The 27,809-nt window shown below is 41.6% G+C and overlaps 2 protein-coding genes and 1 long non-coding RNA gene across 4 annotated transcripts in view; all 3 read right to left on the bottom strand.

Moving 5' to 3' along the window:
• LOC140720313 (NACHT, LRR and PYD domains-containing protein 3-like) overlaps window positions 1-27,809 on the bottom strand; it is a 343,837-nt gene that overhangs the window by 150,194 nt on the left and 165,834 nt on the right. The gene's annotated exons all lie outside the window — the stretch shown is intronic.
• Window positions 1,475-26,888, bottom strand: LOC140720358 (uncharacterized). Of its 2 annotated transcripts, none has more exons than XR_012097170.1 (3): window positions 26,759-26,888; window positions 24,831-24,998; window positions 1,475-1,902 (listed from the first exon to the last, which is right to left on the bottom strand). It is a non-coding gene; the product is annotated as an uncharacterized lncRNA (long non-coding RNA). The 2 variants fall into 2 exon arrangements; XR_012097171.1 differs by lacking the exon at window positions 26,759-26,888 and adding an exon at window positions 26,211-26,446.
• On the bottom strand, window positions 3,198-5,833 carry LOC140720359 (uncharacterized; the record flags this gene model as incomplete). Its single annotated transcript, XM_073035228.1, has 1 exon — window positions 3,198-5,833. A coding segment is annotated over one exon (918 nt), but the record flags the coding sequence as incomplete, so codon positions are not given.

The raw sequence follows: 27,809 nt of genomic DNA, 5'->3' as shown, positions 1-27,809 counted from the left end.
CAAGGAGCTCAGAGACCTCGGCCTTCACCCTGCCTTGTGTAGCTGGATCCTAGACTTCCTGTCAGATCGCCAGCAGGTGGTAAGAGTGGTCTCCATCTCCTCTGTCTCTCTGACCCTCAGCACACATACCCCACAGGGTTGTCACTTTGGCCCTCTCCTTTACTTTCTGTGCACCCATGACTTGTGTTGCCACCCACAGCTCCAATCTGCTAATTAAATTTGCTGAGAATACTACATTGATTGGCCTAATCTCAAATACTGATAACAATCGATCAAATGCCTCCTGACAAGGTTCAGTCCAAACAAACTTTTCACCCTTCTTCAGAAGATTAGTCAGAGGAAGAGCGATAGCAGCAAAGTTCTTACAGAACTTACGATAATATCCATCCATTCCCAGAAACCTTCTAAGAGCCTTCTTAGCAGTCAGAATAGGAACTTGAGAAATTGCCTGGACTTTTGCCTGAACAGGAGCCAACTTCCTTTGACCTACAACATAGTCAAGACAGGTCACAGAGGCATGGCCAAATTCACTCTTAGCCAAGTTAACTGTAAGGCTGGCCTGCGAAGCCTGTCAAACAGCTTTTCTACTGCAGAGATATGCTCTTCCCAAGTGTCACTCCCTGTGACTAAGTCATCAAAATAGGCATCTGTGTGTTCTAACCCTCGAATTTCAAAATCAATCATTATCTGGAATGTTCCTGGAGCATTTTTCTTTCCAAAAGGCAAAACATTGTATTCATACAACCCAGATGGTGTCACAAATGCAGAAATTTCTCTACCTCTGTCCATCAATGGAACACACCAATACCCTGTCAACAGATCAATCTTTGTAAGAAATTAGCTATTCCAACCTTATCGATGCAATCATCTACCCTAGGGATAGGATAGGCATCTGTTTTTGTTACTGCATTTACCTTCCCATAATCAGTGCCTCTGAGACCTACTGAATCTGTTTCCACACTTACAACAATTGCTCAGCCAATTTACATTTTCTACGTTAATGCGATATGGGTGTTGTTTAATCGGTTTGGCTTGACCAATATCTGTGTCATGTACTGAGACCGTGGTTTGCTTGGGAACATCGGGAAATAAATCTTTAAACTTCAGAACTAATTCCTTCAGCTGTTGTTGCTTTGGCTGCAGATGAGCAAACTTGTTATCAATATTTTCTGGAACAACGGAGTTCATTAGTCTAACTGGGACCATGTTTGGCTTGTGAAAAGTCTCAGACGAGTCTATTGTTTCATTCTCAGGGTTGCCAGATTCATATATTTTGACAACAACACTCACAGATGGTGCCTGATTGTCAAAATAAGGCTTTATCATATTTATGTGTACCAGCTGTGTTAGTTTACGTCGGTCGTGTGTTGTAATAACATAATTCACATCATTAAATTGAGAGACTATTTCATACGGTCTATTGAATTTCACCTGAAGTGGATTCATCAACATAAAACAAGCACCTTATCCCCCACCCGGTATTTTCTTTCACAACCCTGCTTAACAAACCAACACTTCATTTTGTTTTGAGAAATCTTTCAGTTTTGTTTTGGTAGACTACAGAATTGGTGTAGTTTATTTTTGAACTTTAAAACATAGTCTAACAAGTTAACATGTACATCCCCAGAAATCCACCGCTCCTTTTACAAGGTCAAAGGTCACCTCACTCTGCGACCAAATACGAGTTCAAATGGAGTAAAGCCCAATGATTCCTGAACCGACTCTCTTACTGCGAACAAAAGCAAATGTATTCCTTCATCCTAGTCGTTTCCATTTTCAACACAGTATGTCTTGATCATTTCATGTCTTGAGCGTAGAGTGAAATTTTTCTAAAGCCCCTTGTGATTCCGGATGGTATGGAGACGATGTAATTTGTTTTGCTCCAAGTTCATAAACTACCTGCTGAAATAACCCAGATGTAAAATTACTTCCTTGATCAGACTGGATTTCTTGAGGCAAATCGAATAAAGTAAAAAAAAAACTCGGTAAGAGCCTTGGACACATTTTTAGCTTTAATATTTCTGAGAGGCATTGCCTCTGGGAATCTGAATGCAGTACATATAATAGTTAGCAGATACTGATGGCCAGCTTCAGCCTTTGGCAAATGGGCCAGCACAATCCACTATAACTTTGGAAAAGGTTTCACTGAATGCAGGTATAGGCTGGAGTGGGGCCACTGGGATGACCTGATTAGGTTTAGCCACAACTTGACAAGTGTGACAAATCCCAGCATTAATTTCTGGTTTACCCTGGTTATCCCTGCTACTCTTTTCGAAACTCTTATTCAGGGTAAACATAACCTTATGAGTTAAAGCAAACTGATCTGCTAATCTAGCAGACTCCTGCATAGTGGCAGCATCATTTCCATCTAATTACGTCTTTATGTCATCAGGCACGCACTTTTTGAATTCTTCAATTAAAACCAACTTTTTCAAGCTGTTAAAATCATCATTTACATTTTTATATGTGCACCAGCGGGAAATACACACAAATTTCTCATAAGCAAATTCCATATAAGTCTGGTTCACAGATTTCTTCAAATGTCTAAACTTTTGCCTGTATGCTTCTGGGACCAACTCATAAGCTCTGAGCACAGCCTGTTTCACTAGGTCATAATGTGTGGTGCATGGCCAGCTGGTTAAGGTGTTGAACTAGCGATCTGAAGGTCATGATTTCGAGCCTCAGCCAAGGCAGCGTGAGTGGCTTTGAGCAAAGCAGTGAACCACACACTGCTCCTGCACATTTATAGCCCAGTGGCGATGATTGGGGCAGCATAAATAAATAAATAATAAGCTGCTTCAGCAACTGTCAAAGCAGAATAGGCTTGCTGAGCCTTCCCCTTTGTTATACTTTATGAGACAATTTTCTGTCTGTGTTTCTGCCTCTCTAGCCTCAAACTGCCTCTGCCTTTCCACAGCCTCCATCTTTAATTTTTCTCACTTGTACTGGAGCTCAAGCTCACTCGTTTACTTTCAGGAAACACCTCCAACTCCTCCACTTTAAACACACTCTCAGAAACATAATGTTCAGCTATTATCCTCTGCATCTGTGCCCTCCTCATTGTCAATTTCACCTTAGCAAGATGTAACCTTTCAGCAATACTCAACAACTCAACCCTTCTGGCATCCTCTAATGCCTCAGAGGCTGGCGCTTCCTGACATCAATCAACATCCATTGCTGCAAATTTTCTGCACAGAAATAAATCAAAAGAGATTTCCCCAATGAAATCGATAATTAATCAATCCTCAAATTTGATCATATCCCAGATGCAGGCCCCATTTTGTTATGAACCGTAACGCTTCAGAAACGAACCAGCAGCAACAGACTACTACTGGAGTCTGTTTTTGATGTGAAAACCACAATGCTTATTAGTATCCACTTATAATATAGTAACTTAAGCAAGTTAAACAAAAATTAACAGTGTTATGTGTATATATGTGTATAAATATAACTCCCAAACTATTGAGCTCGGGGGAAACAAGGCTTGGAGTCTTCAGATGGTAAAGTATGAAAGTTCAGTTCAACCACAGAATTGGTGATGAGAGAGATATTTGTAATTCAGGGTAAATGTCGAGAGAAGACAGTTATGTTGAACAGCAAGGGAGATGAGGCTGAGTACAGAGCTATGGTGGAAATCTTTGTCACATGGTACGAGCAGAATCATCTGCAGCTTAATGTGAAAAATACTAAGGAGCTGGTGGTGTACCTGAGCAGGGATAAGGCACCAGTGACCCCTGTTTCCATCCAAGGGGTCAGTGTGGACATGGTGGAAGATTACAAATACCTGGGGATACGAATTGACAATAAACTGGACTGCTCAAAGAACACTCAGGCTGTTTACAAGAAGGGTTAGAGCCGTCTCTATTTCCTGAGGAGACTGAGGTCCTTTAACATCTACCAGACGATGGTGAGGATGTTCTACGAGGCTGTGGTGACCAGTGCTATCATGTTTGCTGTTGTGTGCTGGGGCAGCAGGCTGAGGGTAGCAGACACCAACAGAATCAACAAACTCATTCGTAATGCCAGTGATGTTCTGGGGGTGTAACTGCACTCTCTGGCGGTGGTGTTTGAAAAGAGGATGCTGTCCAAGTTGCATGCCATCTTGGACAATGACTCCCATCCGCTCCATAATGTACTGGTTAGGCACAGGAGTACATTCAGTCAGAGACTCATTCCACCGAGATGTAACACTGAGCGTCATAGGAAGTCATTCCTGCCTGTGGCCATCAAACTTTTCTAATCTTCCCTCAGAGTGTCAGACACCCTGAGCCAATAGGCTGGTCCTGGACTTATTTCCACTTGCAAAGATTAACTTATTATTATTTAATTATTGATGGTTTTATATTGCTATATTTCTACACTATTCTTGGTTGGTGCAGCTGTAACAAAACTCAATTTCCCTCAGGATCAATAAAGTACGTCTGTCTGTCTGTCTGTTCTAAAGGTTACACAGTGTTAAAATGAGAGAACAGTAGCTGTAGATTTTATCCGTCATCTTTACAAATCTACATACGAATTATCACCGAAAGTGACTTGTCATGAGGGGTATCATCTACAAATGAATGACCACATCACACCCAGGCAAGGGTTAACACATAAGTGGTCTCCACAGGATATCCCAAATCAGATCCACTCCTATGGGTTAAATGAGGTGACAACCACACATTCGATGTATGGTGAATGGATAATTAACCCACCCTTGTGGGCAAAGGAAAGTTCTAAACAGTGTTCCCAGTTCTAAACAGGGAACTTTGGCCACTCGTTCCCTGGTTTCAATCCTTCCAGTTTTCATTCGTCTCCGTCTGCCTCTGAGTGTCTGTGTCCTCAGTTAAAACTAAACAAGCTGCAAGTCAGACTGATTCACCTTCTTAATCTCTCTTAAAATGACAGTCCATATTAAACGAAACTGAGGGATTCATAACAATGGCCACTCCCCACTATGAACTGACTTGTGTTCCAGTATTTGGGATGATTGAGTGAATCCTTTCCCACAGACTGAGCAAGTGAACGGCTTCTCCCCAGTGTGAACTTGCTGATGTCCCTGTCGGTTAGCTAACCGAGTGAATCTCTTCCCACAGACTGAGCAGGTGAACGGCTTCTCCCCAGTGTGAACTCGCTGATGACTATGTAGGTTGGATGAGTGAGCGAATGTCTTCCCACATTCTGAGCAGGTGAACGGCTTCTTCCCAATGTGAACTCGCTGATGTCTCTGTAGATTGGATGACTGAGTGAATCTCTTCCCACATTCTGAGCAGGTGAACGGCTTCTCCCCAGTGTGAACTCGCTGATGTACCAGTAAGGTGTATGACTCAGTGAATCCTTTCCCACATTCTGAGCAGGTGAAAGGCCACTCCCCAGTGTGAACTTGCTGGTGTGCCAGTAGTAGAGATGACCGAGTGAATCCCTTCCCACACTCTGAGCAGGTGAATGGCCTCTCTCCAGTGTGAACTCGCTGATGACTATGTAGGTTGGATGAGTGAGCGAATCTCTTCCCACATTCTGAGCAGGTGAATGGCTTCTCCCCAGTGTGAACTCGCTGATGACTCAGTAGATGGGATATCTGTCTGAATCCCTTCCCACATTCTGAGCAGGTGAACGGCTTCTCCCCAGTGTGAACTCGCTGATGACTCTGTAAGGTGGATGACTCAGTGAATCTCTTCCCACAGACTGAGCAGGTGAACGGCTTCTCCCCAGTGTGAACTCGCTGATGTACCAGTAGGGTGAATGACCGAGTGAATCCCTTCCCACACTCTGAGCAGGTGAACAGCCTCTCCGCAGTGTGAACACGCTGGTGTGCCATTAGGTCAGATGACTGAGTGAATCCTTTCCCAGATATTCAGCAGATCACCAGCCTTTGCCCAGAGTGAACTGACTGGTGTGTCCACAGGTGGGAAGACTGACTGAATCCTTTCTCACAATACAGAACAGGTGTATGGCCTTGCCCAGTTTGAACTTGCTGATGTACCTTCAATTGTGATAACCGAGTGAATCCACTCCCACTGTTTGAGCAGGTGAACAGCCTTTCTCCTGTGTAAAATGACGGGTTGCCAGTTGGTCAAATGACCGAGTGAATCCCTCCCCACAGTCTGAGCAGGAAGGATGGTTGATTGAATCCCTTGCTCCACTTCTTAAATATCTGGACAGAGACAACCCAACTGGTGTGTCGTGTTTGAACTTCCTGGAGACAAATTCCTTCTAGTTTTTAACCTGTAAAAAGATTTACAAAATCCATCAATGGGTGTAGGACAACATTTCAGATGAGATTACTTGAGTTACCAAGGTTTGATCTGGTATCACACTGTTACAGTGAGGTTCTACCCAAGTTGGACAGAGAAATCATCTCCTGACTGGGCAGAGTGCTGGTATCTGGAATGACCATCAATTCCCTGATGCTGTTCCTGTTTCTATAAGAATGGGGCATTTCTGCCATCTGCAATTTGTACCTTTGCTGAGTTGGACTCTCTCCATTGGTATTATTCCCTGTTCCTGCTGAGCTGCATGGGTGCCTGGCCCCACAGTAACAAAAACAATCTCACGCAATTAGTCTTTCTTGATGTGCATCTGGGATTTTCTTTTATGTATTATTAACTTAAAGTGCCACAGTTTTAATGCCATATAAAAAATTCCTGTTGAGGTGAATGGTTGGTCCGCACAGTTGTTAAAAAGACAGAGTGAATTTTTGTAATATTTCACATTCTTGTAGAAAGTTACAACACAGAAACATGCCCTTTGGGCCATCTAGTCTATGCTGAACTATTTAATCTGCCCACTCCCATACCCCTACCATGCAGGTACCTACATGAACCTCTGAAATGTTGAAATCGAGCTTGCATGCATCACTTGAGCTGGCTGCTCATTCCACACGTGGATGACTGTCTGTGTGAAGAAGTTTCCCCTCATGTTCCCCTTAACATTTCACCTTTCACCCTTAACTCATGGCCTCTGGTTGTACTCCTACCCCATCTCAGTGGTAAAAGCCAGCTTGCATTTACACTATCTATGCCTCTCTATCACAATCAAATCTCCCCTCAATCTCCTACAGTCCAGGGAATAAAGTCCTGACCTGTTCAGTCTTTCCTTATAACCCAAGTACTCCAGACCTGGCAACATCCTTGTGAATTTTCTCTGAACTCTTTCAAAGTCCTTACATCTTTCCTGTAGGCTGGTGACCAAAACTGCACTCAGTACTCCAAATTAGGCCTCACCAACGTCTTCTACAAGTCAACATAACATCCATCTATTGTTGTCAGTACTTTTGTTCATGAAGGCCATTGGGCTAAAATCTTCCCTTCCATCTCTATCTAACTGTGATACCAGTTTCAGTGAATTAAGGACTTTCTTCTACAAGAGGTCCCTTTCTTCTACAACACTCCTCCGTGCCCGACCAGTCACTGTGAAAGACCTCCCTTGGTAGGTCAGACCAAAGTGCAACAACTCACACTTGTCTGCATTAAATTCCTTTTTCCATTTCTCAAACCATTTTGCCAGCTGGTCCAGATCGCACTGCAAGTTTAAATGCTTTTTTGGCATTGACTAGATGGGACAAATAGCCTGCTTCTTTACTGAACTTCTCCATGTTTCTATGGCAGAGAAGCAGGCCAAACTTGTTTGGAAGGGAAAGGGTAGGAGTGACAATTGAGCAGCAGTGGCTGGAGTTTCTGGAGCAATTCGGGGCCTGAGTGATTCCACAGAAGTGGAAGCATTAGAAAGACAGGAGGACACAACTGTGGTTAAAATGAGAAACCAAAGCCAACATAAATGTCAAAGAGAGGGTAAACAAAAGAACAAAAACTATTCGGAAGCTTTGAGAAACCAAAAGAAGACAACAAATAAATTCAGATGAGCTCAGTGCGTGGAATCATGACTTGTAGTCATTAATGGGTCTCAGTAGCACCCAACAGTCTGAGGCATTTAGAGGAACAAAATATACGAGGCTTCAATTTCTCTTCAAAAGCAAGGTTCCCTGGACCAGTTACCTTTCAACTTTCATTTTGGCAGGCACATACAAACTCTACACCCTCAAAAATTCACATCTGAAGGCCTCCCACTTACATGTACTCCTTTGCCAGGAAACAGCCTGTCCCAAACCACACTTGTCAGATTCTTTCTGATACCATCAAAATTGACCTTTCTCCAATTTAGAATCTCAACCTGTGGTCCAGACCACTCTTTTTCCCTATTTACTTTGAATCTCATGGCATTATGATCACTAATTTCTGTCACCAGCCCTGGATCATTTCCTAACAGCTTATTGCACACTTCTACATCAGGAATTCTACGTACTGATTAAGGGCACATTTGACAAACTCTACCTCATCTAGTCCTTTACAGTTTAGGAGTCCCAGTCAATATATGGAAAGTTAAAATCACTTACTGAATCAACCTTTTTGTTTATTGGCATGGTCTGCAATCTCTCTACAAATTTGTTCCTCTAAATCCCTCAGGCTGTTGGCTGCAACCAAGTCCGAATATTGGTTACAATATCATAATTCCTTGTCTTGAGCTCATCAGACTTTCCTACGATGCTTCTTGCATTGTGATATACACAGCTCAGCACATTCATTGCACCAGTCTCAACCATCTAACTGCTGAATCTATCTATGATCTGAACATCTGACTGGTGTCAAGGAAACAAACCCTCCATCATTGTCAGAAAAACAAAGGAGCTGATTGTGGACGACAGGAGGAATGGAGACAGGATAACCCCCATTGACATCAATGGATACTGGGTTAAAAAGGTGAACAGCTTTAAGTTCCTCGGCATAAACATCACAAAGCACCTTACATTGTCTGTACATACCGGCTGTGTTGTAAAAGGAGCACAGCAGTACCTCTGTCACCTCAGATAGTTGAAAAAGTTGGGGATGGGGACCAAAATCCTGAGGACTTTCTACAGGGACACAATTGAGAGCATCCTGACTGGCTGCATCACTGCCTGGTATGGGAATTGTACTTCCCTTAATTGCAGGAAATTGCAGAGAGTGTTGCGAACAGCCCAGCACATCCGTAGTGGTGAACTTTCCACTATGCAGTACATTTACACAGACAGGTGTATAAAAAGGGCCCAAAGGATATCAGGGACCAAATTCACCACAACCACAAACTGTTCCTGCTGCTACCATCCAGGAAATGGTACCACAGCAAAAGGACCAACAGGCTCCGGGACATCATCTTCCACCAGGCCATCAGACTGATTAATTCATGCTGATACAATTGCATTTCGATGTAATATTGACTGTCCTATGTACAAACGATCTATTATAAATTACCATAAATTACACATTGTACATTTAGATGGAGACATAACATAAAGATTTCTACTCCTCATGTTTATGAAGTATGTATCTAATAAAGTCAATTCAATTCAATTCACCCTCTCCATTATCTGTTTGCTCATTCTGGCTCCCATTCCCCTTGCAGCTTATTTTAACCACATCACCCGTTCAACCCACACTAGCACTAGCAACCCTTACCACTTGGATATCAGTCCCCTCTTGTTCTGTTCCCCTAACTAATGAATCCCCTATCACCCCTTTGACTTTTCTCTGTCAGATAATCCCCTTCACCACCAGTTTCTAAAGTGGTCTACCTTTTGTTATGTTTCATGGGCACAAGAGTACTCTGCAATGTCTATTTAACCTCATTCCCCTTCCTGACTCTCTCCCAGTTTCCTGTGTCCTGCACCTTGGGTGTAACTCAACTCTCTTCATGTCATATCTATCACCCCCTCCAACTCCTGGATGATCCGGAAATCATCCATTTCAGGTTTCAACTCCTTAACGTGCAGGGTGCACATCTTGTATGTGAGGACATCAGGGACACTGGAGGTCTCACCACCTTCCCACCAATGTCCCCTCTAATTTGTAATGACCAGTGTGCACATAAATCATGTACTGTGCACTTTTTTGAACTCAGTGACATGTGCACAGTGAATTTTATACAGAGAGGTAATCGTTTTCACAGCTAGCAAATCACTGTTGATAAGTACTTTGATCTCCCCTGGGTTTGATCGAGTTCATCTGCACTCTCACACAACCTATGTAGCAGGCCTGTAACGGGTAATGAAGGATTTTCTCACCAAAACTTTTTCATATTGTCCATATGTGGCTTGCTTGCTTAATTATGCTTTAAAAAGTCAGATTTGCAAATATTACTCCACTTCTTCCAACTTACAAATTCTCCAGCACCTCTTGCATTGCCACAATACACACAGGTAACACCAGTTTCTATATTGGGCATAAATATTTCCCCTGAACCCTCCTGACGAATTGAGGGTATATAAAAAATTCATTTTGAACCTGTGTAACCTCTGGCTAAAAGAATAATTGGGAGTGAATAGGAATTTTGAACTGAAGTGAACTCAGTCTTCAGCGTTTAGCTAAGACAGACTCATTACCAGTTCTTTGTGGCTTGCAGAGAGACACATTGAGAGCTGATAATATTATACATTGTATCCTCGTTTGAGTAAAGGGAGGAGGACTCACTGATAAGGACAGGAATGAACATCTGTTTGCAATTAAGTCAGGGCCTTGCAAAGGTAATAACTGATAAGGACTGGACAGTACATCCATCTATAATTAAAACCATTTAGCAAACTCTGTTATCTAAGTAATTAAGTTTTGCATCAACACACAGTTTTGCCAGTTCAAATAACATCTTGCAATATTAATGTATGGGATGTACTATGTATAAATATACGGCTGTAACCTAAGTCATTCGACTTGTCAGAAGGTGGCAGTGCTTATGTGCCTTCCCTTTGACAACTGGGTCTCAAACTCCTGCAGGCATTTGAATGCACAATAAACCGTGGTGTCGATAAGAAGTTGGTCTCCTGAGTTTTATTCAGATTCAACTTTAACATTTGGCATCACGGACATGATCCCAATATAGGGAGTGCCAAGCAGACGGGCTGAGTAAGCAGCTGGACCACTCTGGGGACTGCGGAGACCGAACGGGAGCCCAATATAGGGAGTGCCAAGCAGACAGGCTGAGTAAGCAGCTGGACCACTCTGGGGACTGCGGAGACTGAACTGGAGCCCAATAAAGGGAGTGCCAAGCAGACGGGCTGAGTAAGCAACTGGACCACTCTGGGGACTGCGGAGACCGAACGGGAGCCCAATATAGGGAGTGCCAAGCAGACAGGCTGAGTAAGCAGCTGGACCACTCTGGGGACTGTGGAGACCGAACGGAAGCCCAATGGGTATTTTAAATTTGTCACTCACCGTTAGTTCCTTTGGACGTATGGTGCCTCACCCAAGGCTGATCACATACTTGACAGGATCCGGAAAGAATTTGTTGGGAGATTTGTATAAGGTAGGCAAAATTTTACTAAGTGGCCAGGAGGCAGACATGCCAGGTAAATTGATCAATTAAGCAGGAGGTGCCAGCCAGGTAAATTTATCTCATTGTTAATTGAGCAGGAGGCTTTGTGCCCAATAAATTACTTAGAGACCATTGGTCAATTGCAGTCAATTGATACGAGTGGGCCAGTAGCAGCCCGACACAATTTGTGTGAGAGTTCTCCAGACAAGGAAAAATATTTGTGAATGTTGACTGCAGTGCTGAATAAGAAATTGGGGAACAAAATGTGGCCACGGATGGGGGAGGGTGCAGGAGCCTGGGTTATTACCTCATGAGAACAAGCAGTAAATTTGATTTGGAAAAAGAACTGAGCAAAGAAGTGGAAACTGTTGAAAAGGGAATGGAAGGAAAAGGCAGATGTAAAGTGGAACTTTGCCGGCTATGCCACTGGTGGCCTAGTGGCTTCAGCGTTGGACTTCGAAGCGAGAGGTCCCGAGTTCGAATCCAGCTGACTCCCCTGCACACTTTCATCTGTGCTGGGGTTAGAGCTGGTGAACAAAACAACTCACTCAGCAGAAGGCAATGGCAAACTACTGCTGTAACTTGCCTTGTACATGATTTCACAACACCACACAGCGGCGTGGAAGGAAATCCTCGGCTGACTGGAAAAATTCCAGATGTGACCTACCTTTAAAGTGGAACAGTATATTATCAGCAAGTTGGAGGAATAATGCATGAGATAAAGGGATAGAGTAGTGGTCACCAACCATTTTAAGCCCAAGAACCCCTACCTTGGCCTTAGTAAAATGCCCGCCCCCCCTTGTAGGACCTATCAGCCGACAAAAGTTTGTTTCAGTAGATCACAGCACGGTAGCTGCTCTGATACCTATGAAACGCTGAGCCCGAATTAGGTCGTCTGCGAATATTTTAGCACCGGATTCCCCACAAACATTCAGTGTGCTAAACAGGTTTAGAGGCAGCACTCCAGGCCAGTAGTGACGGCACTTCCCACCGGCCGCCCGAGGCCAACTAGTGATCTCTGGCGTGAGGGTGTCACTGCGGTTAGGCGACTGATGACCTCGCGTGCACTCAAGTTCAACAGTGGGCTGACAGGGAATGAGGAAAGGTGCAGCTGACCCATGTTGCTTCCTCGCGGCCCAGTGGTTGGGGACACTGTGTAGTTACACGCATGTAGAAAGAATGGAACTAAAACCCCACAATCCAGAAACAATCTCTCAACAGTATTTGTGTATTTATTTTTCTTTTTTTTCGGGAACTACTGGGAAAGTCTCAAAGGTAGACTAGTTGATCGCAATCAACAGGTTGGCGACCACTGGGATAGAGGTAAGTACTGCAGAAGGAACACCAAAGGTTGGGAGACGTTAAAAACAGAGCGTGAATGGATGGAAGGGTGCCGAAAATGACAGCAGGAAAAACAACGTAAGCAAAACAAGGCCAGTCTACATAGGAGAGAAGGGCAGGAATGTCAGTCTAAAGTTAGAACTGATAGGGAAACACGGGATCCCGAACCCGTGTCTGGCATATCGACCCTGTATGAGTTTTGTAGCCTGCTACAGCACTTTCGCAGGAGACCAAGCCTTTAATGATGGGAATCTGTCCCCCCAATTTAATGCCCTACTGCTCCAATGCTTACCAACTAAGTTAGCCAACATCATTAACAAATAATATGGATTGGCCTGACAATGACCAAAATCGAATGCAACGAGCTTTGACATATCATTGGAACAGGGCTTTCGAATGCCAATCAACCCCGAAGGGAACTAATAGTACAGGTGAATGGAAACTCCCTCTGTCTGTCGATAGAGTAGCACTAATTCTGTGCTGCTCTTAGTTTTCTCTCCCGCTCACAGCTTAAATTTTGAATTTCAAATTTTTAATTGCTGATTCTTGAAGGGGAGTGATATGTCTATGTCTATGAGAAGTGGGAAGAATCTGTATGAACCTACTGACAAAGGTAATGAAAAAGGAAAGACGCCGAAGGAAAGATCTGATGAAATGCCATCATGGGCTAAAGATATTGTTCGGACACTGAAATCAATTCAAGATCAGAATAAGGCAATTAAAGATCAACTGGAAAAGGATATAATGAAATGAACTTATTTCTGGGAAAACTTAAAGATATGGAAACTCAAGTTACTAATCATGAAGAGGAATTGAAGTCAACTAAGCAAAAACTGTCTGATACTACAACCCGTTTGGAAAAATATCGTCAATAAGATTATTGATTTGGAAACTAAGTCTCGGAGAAACAACATACAAATCGTTGGATTGCAGTCAGGAGCTGAAAATGGAGACTTAATGGTTTACTTTGGTAAGCTCTTTCATGATCTATTTTTGACTATTTCATCACAGCTACCTGCTATTGAAAGAGCACACAGGCTATCCACTTCGAAATTTAAAGACTCAACCAGACCAAGATTTATTTTGGTTTGTTTTCATCACTTTAAAATTAAAGATCAAATAATGCGACAGGCAAGAAAACAGAGTTTTCAGATTCAATGAGTCTGAGCTCCGTTTTTATGAAGATTATCCAAAAGAAGTAATGAAACAAAGAGCAAGATTTGCTTTGGTAATGAAACAAGCATATGATATGAAACGACTTCCCTCTTTGAGTTACCCGACAAGAATGAAAGATGTTCCTCCTAATTCTTCCCCATGTACTTTCTTTGACCCAAAAGTCGAGCTGGATTTTGTCCAGGCTATACCTGTCACCGCCACTGACGTTACTACTGAATGAACTATCTGAAAAGCTGTTTGATTATCTGTATATTACTCACACTACAAAAAGAAGATATATGAAGGCTATTTGGATATTTCATTGACAGATTAATAAAAGAAGAAAAGAAAACCTGCTCATCATTACATCCTATTGGATTTTTTTTTGGAAAGAAGATCTACGGTTCAAGTTTGACTGTTCAAATGGTTAATTACATATTTGACTGAGAAAAGAGGATAAAAGGATTTGTTCCTTTTATCTAATATTTGGTTTGATTTTTTTTTGTTGTTTCTTAAATTACTAACTGGTAGTTTTTTTTCTACCAACAGGGTTTCTTTTTATATATTTATCTGGGAGGGTTAAGTTACTATGATTTTACTAATTAATATTTCCATCAATTTAGTTCAGTTAAGTATACTATTAACTTTTTTTAATCTGTTTTATTATAGCGCCCTATAACTGAATTTAAAGTTTTCTTAGGGATTTAAAGCTAAACTTAAGATGGCGCTGGTTTTTCTTTCTAAGAGATTATATTATTTTGGTTCTTTTTCTGTTTAACACCTGATAGAATGTAAACACTCTCCTTTGTTGAGACTTTACTGTCTTTCTTGCAAGGTCATTTTATATATGTACTGGCTGGGGGGAGGCAGAGATGAGACCAACAGAGTGGCCCATGTCTTCGCATCCATCTTAGTTCACTTGCCTTTTTTTCAGGCTTTTGGGAGGGTGGGTGGGTTTAGAGTTAGGAGTTTTTTCCCATTGGGTGGTTCCAGAGCATGCGTGTTTTCTATATGGCTTTATTCTTCATCACTGCCATCTTTGATAATCCCGTATTGGTATGTGTTCTGCGCATGTATAAAGTAAATTAGAATAAAATTATAGTACGGCAGTTAAATGGATTAATGTAATAATTTGGAATATACGTGGTTGGAATTATCCTATTAAACAAAAAAGACTTAAAATTATTAATCGATTCCAACCTGATATAATTTTTGCTCAGGAGACGCATATCAAGGCAGGAGATCAAATTACCGGTAGATTTTTTTTCGCTGGTGGAATGGAAAACAACTCCCATGTTACTTCTCAGAGCAAAACTAAGGGTGTGTCTATCTTTATTAAATCTAATATATTTACTCAAGAGGATATTGAGTCAGATTCTAATGGTAGATTTTTAATTGTTAAAGGAGTGATTTGTAATAGAAAGGTTGTTTTGGTTAATTTGTATGGTCCTAATTTAGATGATCCTTCTTTTTTAAAAAGAATATTTGCTTTACTGCCAGATTTAATTGAGTATATGTTGTTAATGGGTGGGGATTTTAACTGTTGTTTAAATCCTATGATTGATAAGAGCTCAACTAATCAACGACTTCCAAATCATTTTGCGTCAGTTATTAACTCTTTTTTGACCGATTTTGGGTTGATCGAATTATGGAGGCATTTACACCCTGATAACAGAGAATGTTCTTTTCTTTCCATGTTTATAAAATATATTCGATGATTGATTATATTGTAGTTGATCCCCGTCTTTTGCCTAATGTTAAAAACTGTGAATATGACGCTATTGCTGTATCTGATCATGCGCCTTTGAGTTTGTCCTTTGAATTTGACGATGACATTTTTGGCCGTCCACCATGGCACATGTCTCAGACTTTATTGCAATGCTCTGACTTTACCAGTTTTATTGAAAGCCAGATAAAAGAATTTCTTTCTTTTTGATGATATAGGAGGTATGTCTAATTTAATTATATTTGATACATTCAAAGCATTTTTATATGGTCTGATTATTTCTTATTCTTAAACTTAAAACTTAAACTTAAACTTAAAAGACAGACAAAAGCAAAATTAGATAAAATTTCAAAACAAATTAAAGATTTAGATAATATCTATGTGACTTCCCCTAATATTGACATTTTAAAAACGGGTGGAACTTCAATCATAATATAGCCTATTATTAACATTCAATTGAGAGTTATCTACTTAAGTTAAAGAGCCAATTTTATATGTTTGGAGATAAAAATAATAAACTACTTGCATCTCAATTAAAATCAGCTGGAGCCAAGAGGCAAATTTTGAAAATTCATAGAAAAGATGGTACCCTGGCTTGGCATTATGAAGAAATTACTAAGATTTTTCAAGACTTTTAGACTGAACTTTATAAATTTCAATGTCCAGTAGACTCTTCTGAAATGAATGTTTTTTTTTTTTACGAACAATTGCTTTTCCTAAAATTTCTGTTGAGGATCAAAAAACTCTGGATGCCTAAATTACTGAATCCAAAATTCATAAAGCTATTTTCTCAATGCAGTCTGGTAAGGCCCCGGGACTTACTGGTTATCCTGTAGAATTTTATAAAAAAATTTGGAAAATTGCTTTCTCCATATATGTTGGAGATGTTTAAAGAATCTTTTGTGAAAAGTGATTTACCCTCTACTTTTTATGAAGCTTCTATTTCTTTAATTCTCAAAAAGGATAAAGATCCTTCTGATTGTGCCTCATACAGACCTACTTCATTATTGAATGTTGATGCTAAGATTCACTTAAAGATAATGGCCAATCGATTGGAGAGTATTTTGGGTAAAATCATTTTTAAAGATCAAACAGGCTTTATAAAGGGTCATTATTCCTTCTCAAATGTTCAGAGATTATTTAACATTATATATTCACCTTCTAAAACTCCACAATGCCTTATATCTTTGGATGCTGAAAAAGCATTTGATTGAATTGAATGGAAATATTTATTTAATGCTTTAGAAATATTTGGCTTTGGTATTAATTTTAATAATTGGATTAAAATGATATATAAAGCTCCTATTGCTACTGTTGTCACTAATAAGTCTAGGTCTCCTTTTTTCAGCTATCACGGGGGACAAGCCAAGGTTGTCCATTAAGTCCTTTGTTATTTAACTTAAGATTAGAGCCCCTTGCTATTGCTCTTTGTGAAGCCGAAAATATTCATGGGATTTTTGTGAATGAGACCATGCACAAGATCTCTCTTTACACTGATGATTTATTGGTATATATATCCAAGCCTGAATAATCTATTCCTGCTTTGCTAAAATTTATATGACAAATTTGGAGCCCTTTCAGGATATAAAATAAATTTTAGTAAAAGTGAATTACTTCCTTTAAATGAATCTTTCTCTATATATGATAATATTCCTTTTAAAGTCATGGATTCTTTTGGATATTTAGGTTTTATAATTACTAAAAAATATCAGGATCTTTATAAAGTCAATTTTCCTCCTTTAGTGGACTTTTTTAGATTTGTTTTTACAAGACTGTTTAATGTCTTTTTCACAGTTAATGGACAAATATGATATCTCTAATACACATTTTTCAGATATTTACAGGATGGGATTTTTTTACGTGATTTTTTACCGATTTACCCCATAGCCTGCTCTTTAAATTTGGCTTATGCTATTTTTCAGTTTAAACCTTTTCAAAAACAATTAATAGCAATCCTTTATAAACAGGTAATGAATGCTCGCATGTCGCCTAATGATAGGGATCAACACACCTGGGAAGTACAACTTCAACATTCACTTTCAGATAATCAGTGGAGTAAAATTTATTATTTAGTCAATAATTCACCTTTCTGCACACGCCATATCTAAATTCAGTTTAAGATAGTACACAGGGCCCATATGTCCAAAGATAAATTGGCGCATATTTTTTCAAATATAAGCCCTATTAGTGAGAGATGTAATGCAGAAGTGGCTACTCTAACTCATATGTTTTGGTCATGTGTAATTTTAAACAATTTTTGGAGGGATGTGTTTGGAATATTATCTAAAGTTATAGATGTGGATGTTCAACCTAATCCACTTACAGCAACTTTTGGGATTATTCCAGAAGAAGCAAGCAAAATGTCTGCTTCCGCCCAACAAAATTTTAATATTTATTTCAGAATATTCCTGTTTTTGTTTACTAAGAAGTTTTTTGATCGGATTGATTCTATTATTCTATCTTTTATTTGGGATAATAAAAGACCAAGAATTGGTAAATGTCATTTGCAAAAGTTGAAAAAGGATGGTGGTCTCACTTTGCCTAATCTATGAATGTATTACTGGGCTGTTAACGCGGTGTATGTCCTTCTGGTTATATTGGGTTGATAGGAATGAACAGCCAATCTGGGTAGACCAGGAACTGAGAGCTGTGAAACAGTTTTATTTAACTTCGTTATTAGGAGTTACTCTACCTATACAATTAGCTAAAGTTGCTAATTTAAACCTATATCCTGTGGTTAAGCACTCTTTACAAATATGGATCCAGCTCCACAATTTTTTTAATCTTAAATTATACTACAAAGTTTAACTTTTTTATCAACATTACTTTTTTAAACCTTCTTGGAGTGTTCCAATTTTTTTTACATGGTAAAAATAAAGGTATTAATTCTTTTTCGGATTTATTTAAAGAAGGCAGATTGATGTCTTTTGAACAATTTGTCGATAAGTATTCTCTCTTATATTCACTTTTTTACAATATCTTCAAGTTAGACATTTTTTTACAAAAATATTTAAGTAATTTTCCTTACATATTGGAGGCTGATTTGTTAGTTACTATTATGAGTATGAACCCCTCGTTGAAAGGTTCTATTGGAAGAACTTATAATTTATTATTACAAAGGGATAAGCGTCATTTACTTAAGATTAAACGGGATTGGGAGAAGGAACTCAATTTCCCTTTTATATGGGAGGATTGGACATGGATTCTGAAGCTGGTTAACTCTTCTTCGATCTGTGCTAGTCATTCACTGATTCAATTTAAAATTGTACATTATTACCATTTGACGAAGGAGAGACTTCCAAAAATATTTCCCAATGTTGACAAGTATTGTGATAGATGTAAAAATGAGATAGCCACACTGACACATGTGTTCTGGTCATGTTCTGTATTAAAACAGTTTTGGAAGTCAATCTTTTCGACAATTTCTAAAGCACTCTGAATCAATTTACAACCTAATAAATTGACTATGCTTTTTGGAATAATTCCTCAAAATATCCATGGTATTTCTGTGTCTGACCAACATGTTTGTTACATTGATAGCTAGGAGGGCCATCTTGTTGAAATGGAAGGATATATCAGCTCCTACTTTGTCACAATGGCTCTCTCAGGTGATGCTGTGTCTTGGAGAAAATTAGAAGTCGATCCTTTGTACCTTTATTTGATTTTGAGAAGAGATGGGGCTCATCTGCTCGTTATTATCATTTCAGTTAACTGATAGATTTCCTCCACGATCTAAATGTAAATTTTTTGATATATCTTTTCTTTCTTTTTGGCGGTTTGATGTTTATTTTTAGAAGCTTTTTGTATGACGCTTGGCTCTGGGGTTGTACCTCCAATGGGTTTCTTCTTTTTTTCCCCCTCACTTTTCTTTTTTTTTTAATTCACAAAATTTTCAATCCTCAAGATAATTTCCTCTTTTATGAGGCATTGTAAGTGTTGTTACTTCGATGCACTTGTGCTATTTTTGAATAATAGTAATAAAAAGATATGAAAAGAATATTAAAGGTGAATATGTTCAGTGGGAAGAAGGATGCGAGCGTGCTATATCTGCGGATCAGAAATGGGAACAACAACCTACCAAGGGACAGGTGGGGACAACAACCCGTTTAGAAATTGACAAGCAAGGATGCTTCCTACTGTGAGTACCACCCCTCAGGAAGAGCCCAGTGTAATATTGACAGTTGCTGCTATTCCAATTCCGTTTATGATTGATATGGGGGCAACTACAACCACTCTCAATCGGGAAATAGTATCGGAAAAGGGATTGCAGTTATCAGACGCAACATTCACTCTGTCTGGGTTCGAAGGCACGAAACGTACGTATTCACATAACCAGCCACTGGAGATGGAATTCCATGGGAACCAGTGTGAGGTTTCATTTACAGTCAGCACCCCGCAGTCGGGGGTGTAATCCAGCAGGGAGAGAGTTGCTCTGTCTGTTGGAAGTCGAGCTTCTCTGAACAGGCAATGGTGTCACCCTGTGACAGGTGAACAACTGATAGCTTCCCCAATTTCCGACCCCCCACTGGTGGGCACTTAATCTGGACTTCACTGCGTTTGAACCCCTTCTGCCAGTGGTCGACCCCCATGTGACTCTGTGCTGTGACATTACGGGGTGCTCAGCTGAGGAAAGTCAATATTATGCACCCCTCGAGGGACAGAAGTTCCCAGTCATGGTGATTGCAGAGGTTAAAGGAAAAGTGGGCAGTGCATTACTGGCCGAATTTCCGGATTTCCTTTGGCGACAGACAGAACTGGTAGTTCCCCGTACCACTGTTAGTGTTTGCCCTGGGTTCAAGCCAAAGAGCCCAGAGTTCATTGCCTACACCTTGCTGAAACAAGCCTCCAGCACTGAGGGAGACTGGCAAGACTTGGCTGCGGTCCAACTCCGATACTGGAAGGAGTCTGAGGTGAAGGCGGGACATTTGGTGAGACACACTTTTAATATTGACCGATCCCAAGACGCTGTACCCCATCTCTGAGCAAATTCAGGCCATGAAGTCGGTCACACCAACTGTCCCCCTGTCCGGATCACCGTGAAGGAAGGACAGACTCTCCCATCTATTCTGCAATATCCCCCTCTAGCCCGAAGCAATTTTATGAGGATGGAAGCTCTTTTGTGGATCCAGCAGGGAAACAATATTCTGGCTATGCGATAGTGACAGACAGTGAAATTGTTCAGCAAGCTTCTTTTGAAGCAGCTGTCTCCGCCCAGAAGGCTGAGCTGTTTGCTCTGACTCGTGCCTGTATCCCAGCAACAGACTAAAGTGGGAACGTTTACACAGACTCCCGTTATGCATTTGGAATTGTACATGACTACGGGGATCTCTGGGAACATGGGGATTCCTGACTTCCTCTGGCCACCCCATTAGCAATGCCACCATTGTAAACAACTTACTCACCACTCTACAGCTTCCTTGAGTTTTGGCTATTATGAAATGTGCGGCCCACACACGCATGTCTGACTGTGTCACTAAACAAAATGCTCTAGCAGATCAGACAGTGAAAAGTGAGGCACAATCCTCAGTAGTTGTAGCCTCCTCGCGTTCCCGTCAAGCAACCCTCCATGACTAAAGCAGAACGGGTTTGCCGGACATGTGGGAGGTACGTAATTTTCAGGGGGACGTCTCTGAGGAGGAGTGAAAACTGTGGTCCCAGATGGTGGTGCCAGAAAGACCCCAACCTAGGTTTTTGGATCACCCCAGCGGGACAGGTTTGTGTTCCTACACAGTTTTTACCAATATTGGCCGATTATATACATAATTGTACACACCTGGGAAAGGAGGGAATGGTTGGTAACCTGTACCCTGCACACCGGGTATGACTCCCTTGACAGGTGGATCCTTTTCTGTGTCTACAAGTTGATTTTATTGAATTGCCTAGAGTACATTGCTATAGATACTGCTTAGTTATTATAGATGTGTTTAGTAGATGGATTGAAGCTATTCCAACTACCATTAATACTGCTATGACTGTTGTGAAGGTATTGTTATGGGATATAATTCCCAGGTACGGCCTGCCAGAGATGCTGAGCTCTGACAATGGCCACACTTTGTGGTGAAAGTAAACAAAGGGGTATGTAACGAACTAGCTATCCAGCAACAATTCCACTGTGTACACCACCCATGGGCCACTGGCAGAGTGGAAAGAGCCAATGGCACTCTGAAGAATAAACTGGCCAGACCAGCAGCGGAGACTGGACTCACTTGGTTGAAGGTCCTACCATTAGCCCTATTCCATGAAGGTTACCCCATAGGGGAAAGCGGGGTTGTCACCAATTTACAACATTTATGGATGGCCCATGAGAATATCCTGGGGACCAAGACCTTGTGCACCATTGCTCCCAGAAAGCCTACCAGCAAAATTAGATATTGGAAGAGATGGGGAAATAAATATGCCAACTAACCAAAATTTTCCAGGTATTACATTCATAGGTATGACAGGCTTACAAGGAAGAGAACTACCCTGCAGACAGGAGTGACTATCCCACCATAGAACATGGGAATTTTATCCTGATCAAGAACTGGGATCGAGGGAAACTCAGACCTCGGTGGAGAGGACCATATCAGGTGTTACTGACCACTCTGACAGCTGTGAAACTGAAGGGGCAATCTCGGTGGATACATCGAACAGACTACAAACGTGTTACTGAAGGAGCTGAGTAGAAGGACTCTCTCGGACTAAAGGAAATTGTATTGGTTGATAGTAGAGAGTGATGAACCTCTAGGTTTCTTGCCTTGGACTGTCATTTTGAGAGATAGTGCCTGAGTGACGTCAGCCGCCAGCTTTCTCGGCTCCTGTTTGAATCTTACAAGAGAGAGAGAGGGGGCTGGAACTATTTGACCATGGAGCGTGTTTACACTTGCTGGCAGCTTGTGTTCACATAGCTCAAAGTTTGTTTTGTTTAAGCAAGGACACACCGTCAGCCAGAGAGAAAGAAAGAAGATGGAAGGTTTGAAACAAAGGACATAGTGGCCAAAAGTCACTGTTTGGACTCTCCTATGCCCACAAGGGTGGGTTGATTATTGATCCATTGTATACTGAATGTGTGATTGTCACTTTGTTTGATCCACTGCAGTGAATCTTTTAGTTTGGGAGTATCCTGTGACGACCACTTGTGCTAACCCTTGCCTGGGGGTGGTAATTCACTTGAAGAGGTACCCCTGTGACCAATCACTGTTGGTGATAATTCGTATAATCCATATGGGGATTTTGTTGGAGTATCCCGTGGCTACCACATTTGTTAACCCTTAGCTGGATTCGGGTGTGTTATGTGGTAAACACTTGTGAGAAGGGATATTCTGTGGAAATCACTGTCGGTAATACTTTGTGTGTTGGGTCTGGATTGGGAGTACATTGCAGAATCTACCTGTGTGTTAACCCTTGCCTGGGTGGTAGTTCTTTCTAAAGACAGTACTCCTGTGATAAGCTACTTCTGGTGATAATTCGTATGTGGATTTAGAACAACGACGGATAAGACCTGCAGAGACTGTTATCTTGTTTTACTACTGTGGAATTTGTGGAATTCAACGTAATTGCCTTCTCTCGCCATTCACCTTGGATTACAAATATCTCTCTCTTGTCATTGATTCCATGGCTGAACTGAACTTTCATACTTCACCATCTCAAGACTTTAAGCTTGGTATTCCCTGAGCTCAATGGTTTGGGAGTTATATTTACACATATGTGTACTCATAACACCTTTAACTTTAGATTATTTTGCTTAAGTTGTTATACAAGTAGATACTAATAAAGACAGTGCTTTTAACATCAAAACCAGACTCCAGGTGTGGTCTATTGCTGCTGGTTCATTTAAACCGTTACGGGTGTGTAACAGTGGTGTTTGTGTTTATGTCTTTCAGAGGGCTCACCCCAGCATCCAGTTACGATTTTTCTGTCTCTGTCACACTTATGCCAAATGGGTAGAACTAGGGGCCCTGACAGACAGAGTGTTTTGACAGATGTATCTCAGGCCCCCACCAAACAGAACTTCCTACACTGGGAAACATGCATCGTGGCCATACCTGCAGGTGCTCAGCAGCGGAGAGGAATAACTGAGACTGAGCGATCTTTGATGATAGTTTTTCTCTCCTATGGAGTAGAAGGGAATTCACGAGAAATAATCAACTTGGCTACAGCACTTGAGGAGCTGGCCACAATACTGCAGGGGCCCTGACAGAAACACAGGCCCAAGTAACAGAAATATCCACTGAAATGATTGCAATCCGGCAAACAGTCGTACAGAATCGCATGGCTTTAGATTTTATCCCAGCTGAGAAAGGGGGAACCTGTGCTATTATTGACACAGAATGCTGCACCTATATCCCTGATGAGTCCATTAACGTTACATCCCTCTCCGAGCACAATGCCGAGGAGATTGACAGCATCAAGAGAGTAGGGCAGGATTTATATGGGTTTACCGAAGGGTCGAAATGGTGATCTTCGAAGGCCTGTTTGGTAATATGTGGGGCATGATATTGCATTATGTCCTAATAGTTGTACATATCTTTGTTATAGTTACTGTTGTATGCCGTTTTTACCCACTGAGAAGTCAAAGCTGTACTCGATTGCTTTCTCTGTAAAAAAAAAAATACTGTTTTGTTGCTCATGTAATGATCAAAAAGAAGGGAATGATGAAGTATGGTTTAACACTCGTTAAAAAATAGCAGCCTGTTTTTCTGAAAGAAACTGCTGATGATCAACAGATGTACTAAGCCGTGCTGAGCCATATTTCTTCTTGAGGGTAGCTAGCTAGGGTTTCAGGATGCTTATCTCCTTGTGCACTCATGTGTAGAGATAGGACAGCTTCAGTTTGATCTGTGTGTGTAAGCCATTATGACTATTTTGTAATTTGTCTTTAGGGGCACCAGCCTGTCATGTAGTAAATAACTTTGGTTCCAGCCTGCCTTGTGTGGGGAGTAACTGGACTGATATATCTGTGGTGAAGGGGAATTGTTAGTCAGTTAGTGGATTGGGTGGGAACAATCATTGACTGTTCCTGTTTGAGCGACTAACTGAGTGAGCCCCGGGTGCTTGGAATAAAGAGTTTGTACTTATACGGTCTCTGAGTGACTTTATCCAGATTCGACTTCCACAAAATGGGAGTGGTTTTAAAGGGCTGGGCTGCTGGAAGCACATTACCAGACCTGGACTGATTGCAACTGGGTCTGACAGAGGCATAACTGGTTCTTCAGGGCACATTCAGTCTCACTCCAGCTGTTTCCTACCTTCCCTTGTACAGGTATGTAATGTCTAAAGGACCAGTGTTTGAGTAAATGAGACTCACCAAACTTTCTCCTGACTGAATCACTGGAATCTCCGAGTCAGAAGGGTTCGCTCCAGTTGATGCTTTCAATCCTCGGGCTGGTTCACTTGTTGCTGTTCCCTCGTCTTCAGTCACGCTCTGCTTCCAGTTCTGGTTTTTCTTCCAATAAATCTCTCACCACAGGTCTAACTTTAACATGAAAGATAATGAAGCACATTAACAATAAAAAGGAGAACCAAACATTTCTGCTTAATGTCACTATGAACAAAACTCACTGAAATTTAAACGTTGAAGGCAGATATAAGGATCTCAGTGAACAATCTTTTATTGTCCCTCACATGACACAAAAGAATATGGGATAAGAAGGAGCCATCATTCAGTCATGGTAAGACATAAGGAACAGAATTAAGTGATTTGATCCATCTGATCTGCTCCACCATTCAAACATGGCTGATTTTATTCCAACACCATATTCCTGCCTTCCTCCTGTAACCCTGAAGCTACTTAGCAATCTTGAATATATTAATCTCTGTCATAAATATACCCAAATGGCAGCCTCAACCACACTCTGTGGCAACAAATTCCACACTTCGGACACCTTTTGGCAAAAAAAAATTCTCAACTGAACTTTAACGGGAAGCATCTTTATTCTGAGATTGTGCTGTCAGATCACAGACTCTGTCTAATGGAAACATCCTCTCCATGTCCACTGTATCCAGGCTTTTCACTATTCGGTAGGTTTACTTAACCACCCCCACCCCCCCCCACCGTCCCTCTGAACTCCATTGAGCACAGGTCCAGAACCATCAAATGCTCCTCACACATAACGCCGATCACTCCTGAGATTATTCATGTGAACCTCGTTAGCAACAACTGCACTGAACACATTTCCAGCAATAACAGACAAACTGGTTCCAGGATAATTGACAGGGAAAAGTTGTGCTTTCCTTACTGTTCTACTATCACAGATCGAGTCATTTCCATTTCCAGGTTAAATGTAATAAAAAGAAACTGGAATTACCAGAAACACTCAGCAGGTAAGGAACAGCTGCGGGGAGGGGAACAAACTTTACAATTCAGGTTATTGACGTTTCGTCAGAATGACTTCAAACATTTAGTTTTTAGTGCAACTTGAGATTCTGCATGATTTCCACCGAGTGACAGACTGGTGACAGTGAGGGGTGGGGGAATTTCCAAACACAGTTTGAACACCAGACTCACGGGTCTATTCCTACTGTTGTAAACACGGAAAAGCCGGTCCGGAGACGTCAGAACACACCACAGCTACTGAATTAATGATACATACTACTGTATAAAAGATTCAAAAATGACAAAGTTAGAAGAAACAACAAGAACTTTGCCAGATATACTTTGACCCTCACCAATTTTTTATCAACACACCATAGAAAGTTTCCCATCCGGACACTTCACGCTTTGCATGGTAACTGCTCCGCCCGTGACTGCGAGGAACTGCACAGACCTTTGGATCCAGATCAGCACATCCCAGTCCTCGGTAAAGCAGGCAGTGAAATCAAAGACTCCCACAACCTGGGACGTTTTCCTTTCTCACCCACCCCAGTTCGGGAGAAGACACAACAGCCATAAAGCTCCAGGACAAATGTGAGGAGCCTCAGGAAACGAGGCGAGTTCGGGGAAGTTAATGAGACTCAGTGGCCAAAAACACACCACGTGATCTTGCGTCACAAAGCGGAGGGCGGGGTGAATCTGTGGCTCACAGCCTCACGTGACCTGTCGGCGGGACTTCCATTTCAATTCTGTGGAAACAGACAGCCTGGGCTCCTGGTTTGGATCGTTCAATACAGATTAAGTGAAGGGGACACATTTCTGACGAGCCCAGATAACTGGAAAATAAATGAGTAACTGGCCCTCAGTTCGGGGCTCACGGCCAACATCGGATCTCCCCGCTCGGGATCGGTCTCAATACTCACCGAGGGAAAGTGATACCTTCGGCCCGCAGACAGTGATCCCGACGGAAGAGACGAAAGTCTTTCACGAACACACAGCCGACCCACTTCAGCTCTGAGCGTAGAGGATAACACCGTCCACCCGGAGACTGTGAACATGCGCGGAGATTCCGGAGGCGGAGCCTCGGAAACAGACGCGCAGGTGCTGCCCATCTGCGATTAAATGGGAGGGGCAAACGGGATCACGTGACATGATTGGGTTCTCCCCCCCCCCCCCCCCCCCCCCCCCCAGGCAGAGACTCCAGCTACTCATTAGTCTCTGGACGGAAGCAAACCTGCCGCTCACATCTCCTCTCACCTTAAATGTATTAGACATTTCAACCCCCAGGAAAAATATATCGTCTGTCCACTCTATCTATTCCTCTCGTAATCTTATAAACGTCCATCCAGTCTCACCTCAGCCTGCGCCGCTCTGGAGAAAACAACACAAGTTTGTCCAGCCTCTCGTTATAGCTCATGCCCTCTAATCCAGGCAGTGTCCTGGTAAACCTCTTCTGCGCCCTCTCCAAAGCCCCGACATCCTTCCGAGAATGGGGGCGACCAGAACTGTATGAAACACTCCAGATGTGGTCTAACTAGTTTTATAAAACTGTGTTACGAACTGAAACGTTTTCGAAACGAACCAGCAGTAATAGAGTTCACACTGGAGTCTGGTTTTGATGTTAAAACCACTCTATTAGTGTCTACTTATATTATAGTAACTTAATGAAATAAAGGAAAGTTAACAGTGTGAAGTGTATATATGTGTAAATATAACTCCCAGACTATCGAGCCTGAGGAAAGAAAGCTTAGAGTCTTGAGATGGTAAATTAGGAAAGTTCAGTAATACACAGAATAAATTACGGGAGAGAGATATTTGTAATCCAGGGTGAAACGTAGAGAAATGGCCGTCACTTCACAATAACCGTCGACGAAGTTCTTATCCGTTGAATCCGTCCACATACGAGTTATCAGCAAAAGTGACCTGTCAGAGGAATACCGTCTTCCAGGGGTTACCACACAACATACCCAGGCA

Source organism: Hemitrygon akajei, unplaced genomic scaffold, assembly GCF_048418815.1.
Source record: "Hemitrygon akajei unplaced genomic scaffold, sHemAka1.3 Scf000041, whole genome shotgun sequence".
NCBI lineage: Eukaryota > Metazoa > Chordata > Chondrichthyes > Myliobatiformes > Dasyatidae > Hemitrygon > Hemitrygon akajei.
The sequence above is the reverse complement of the archived record's forward strand: the minus strand, read 5'-3'. Positions and strand labels throughout refer to the sequence as shown.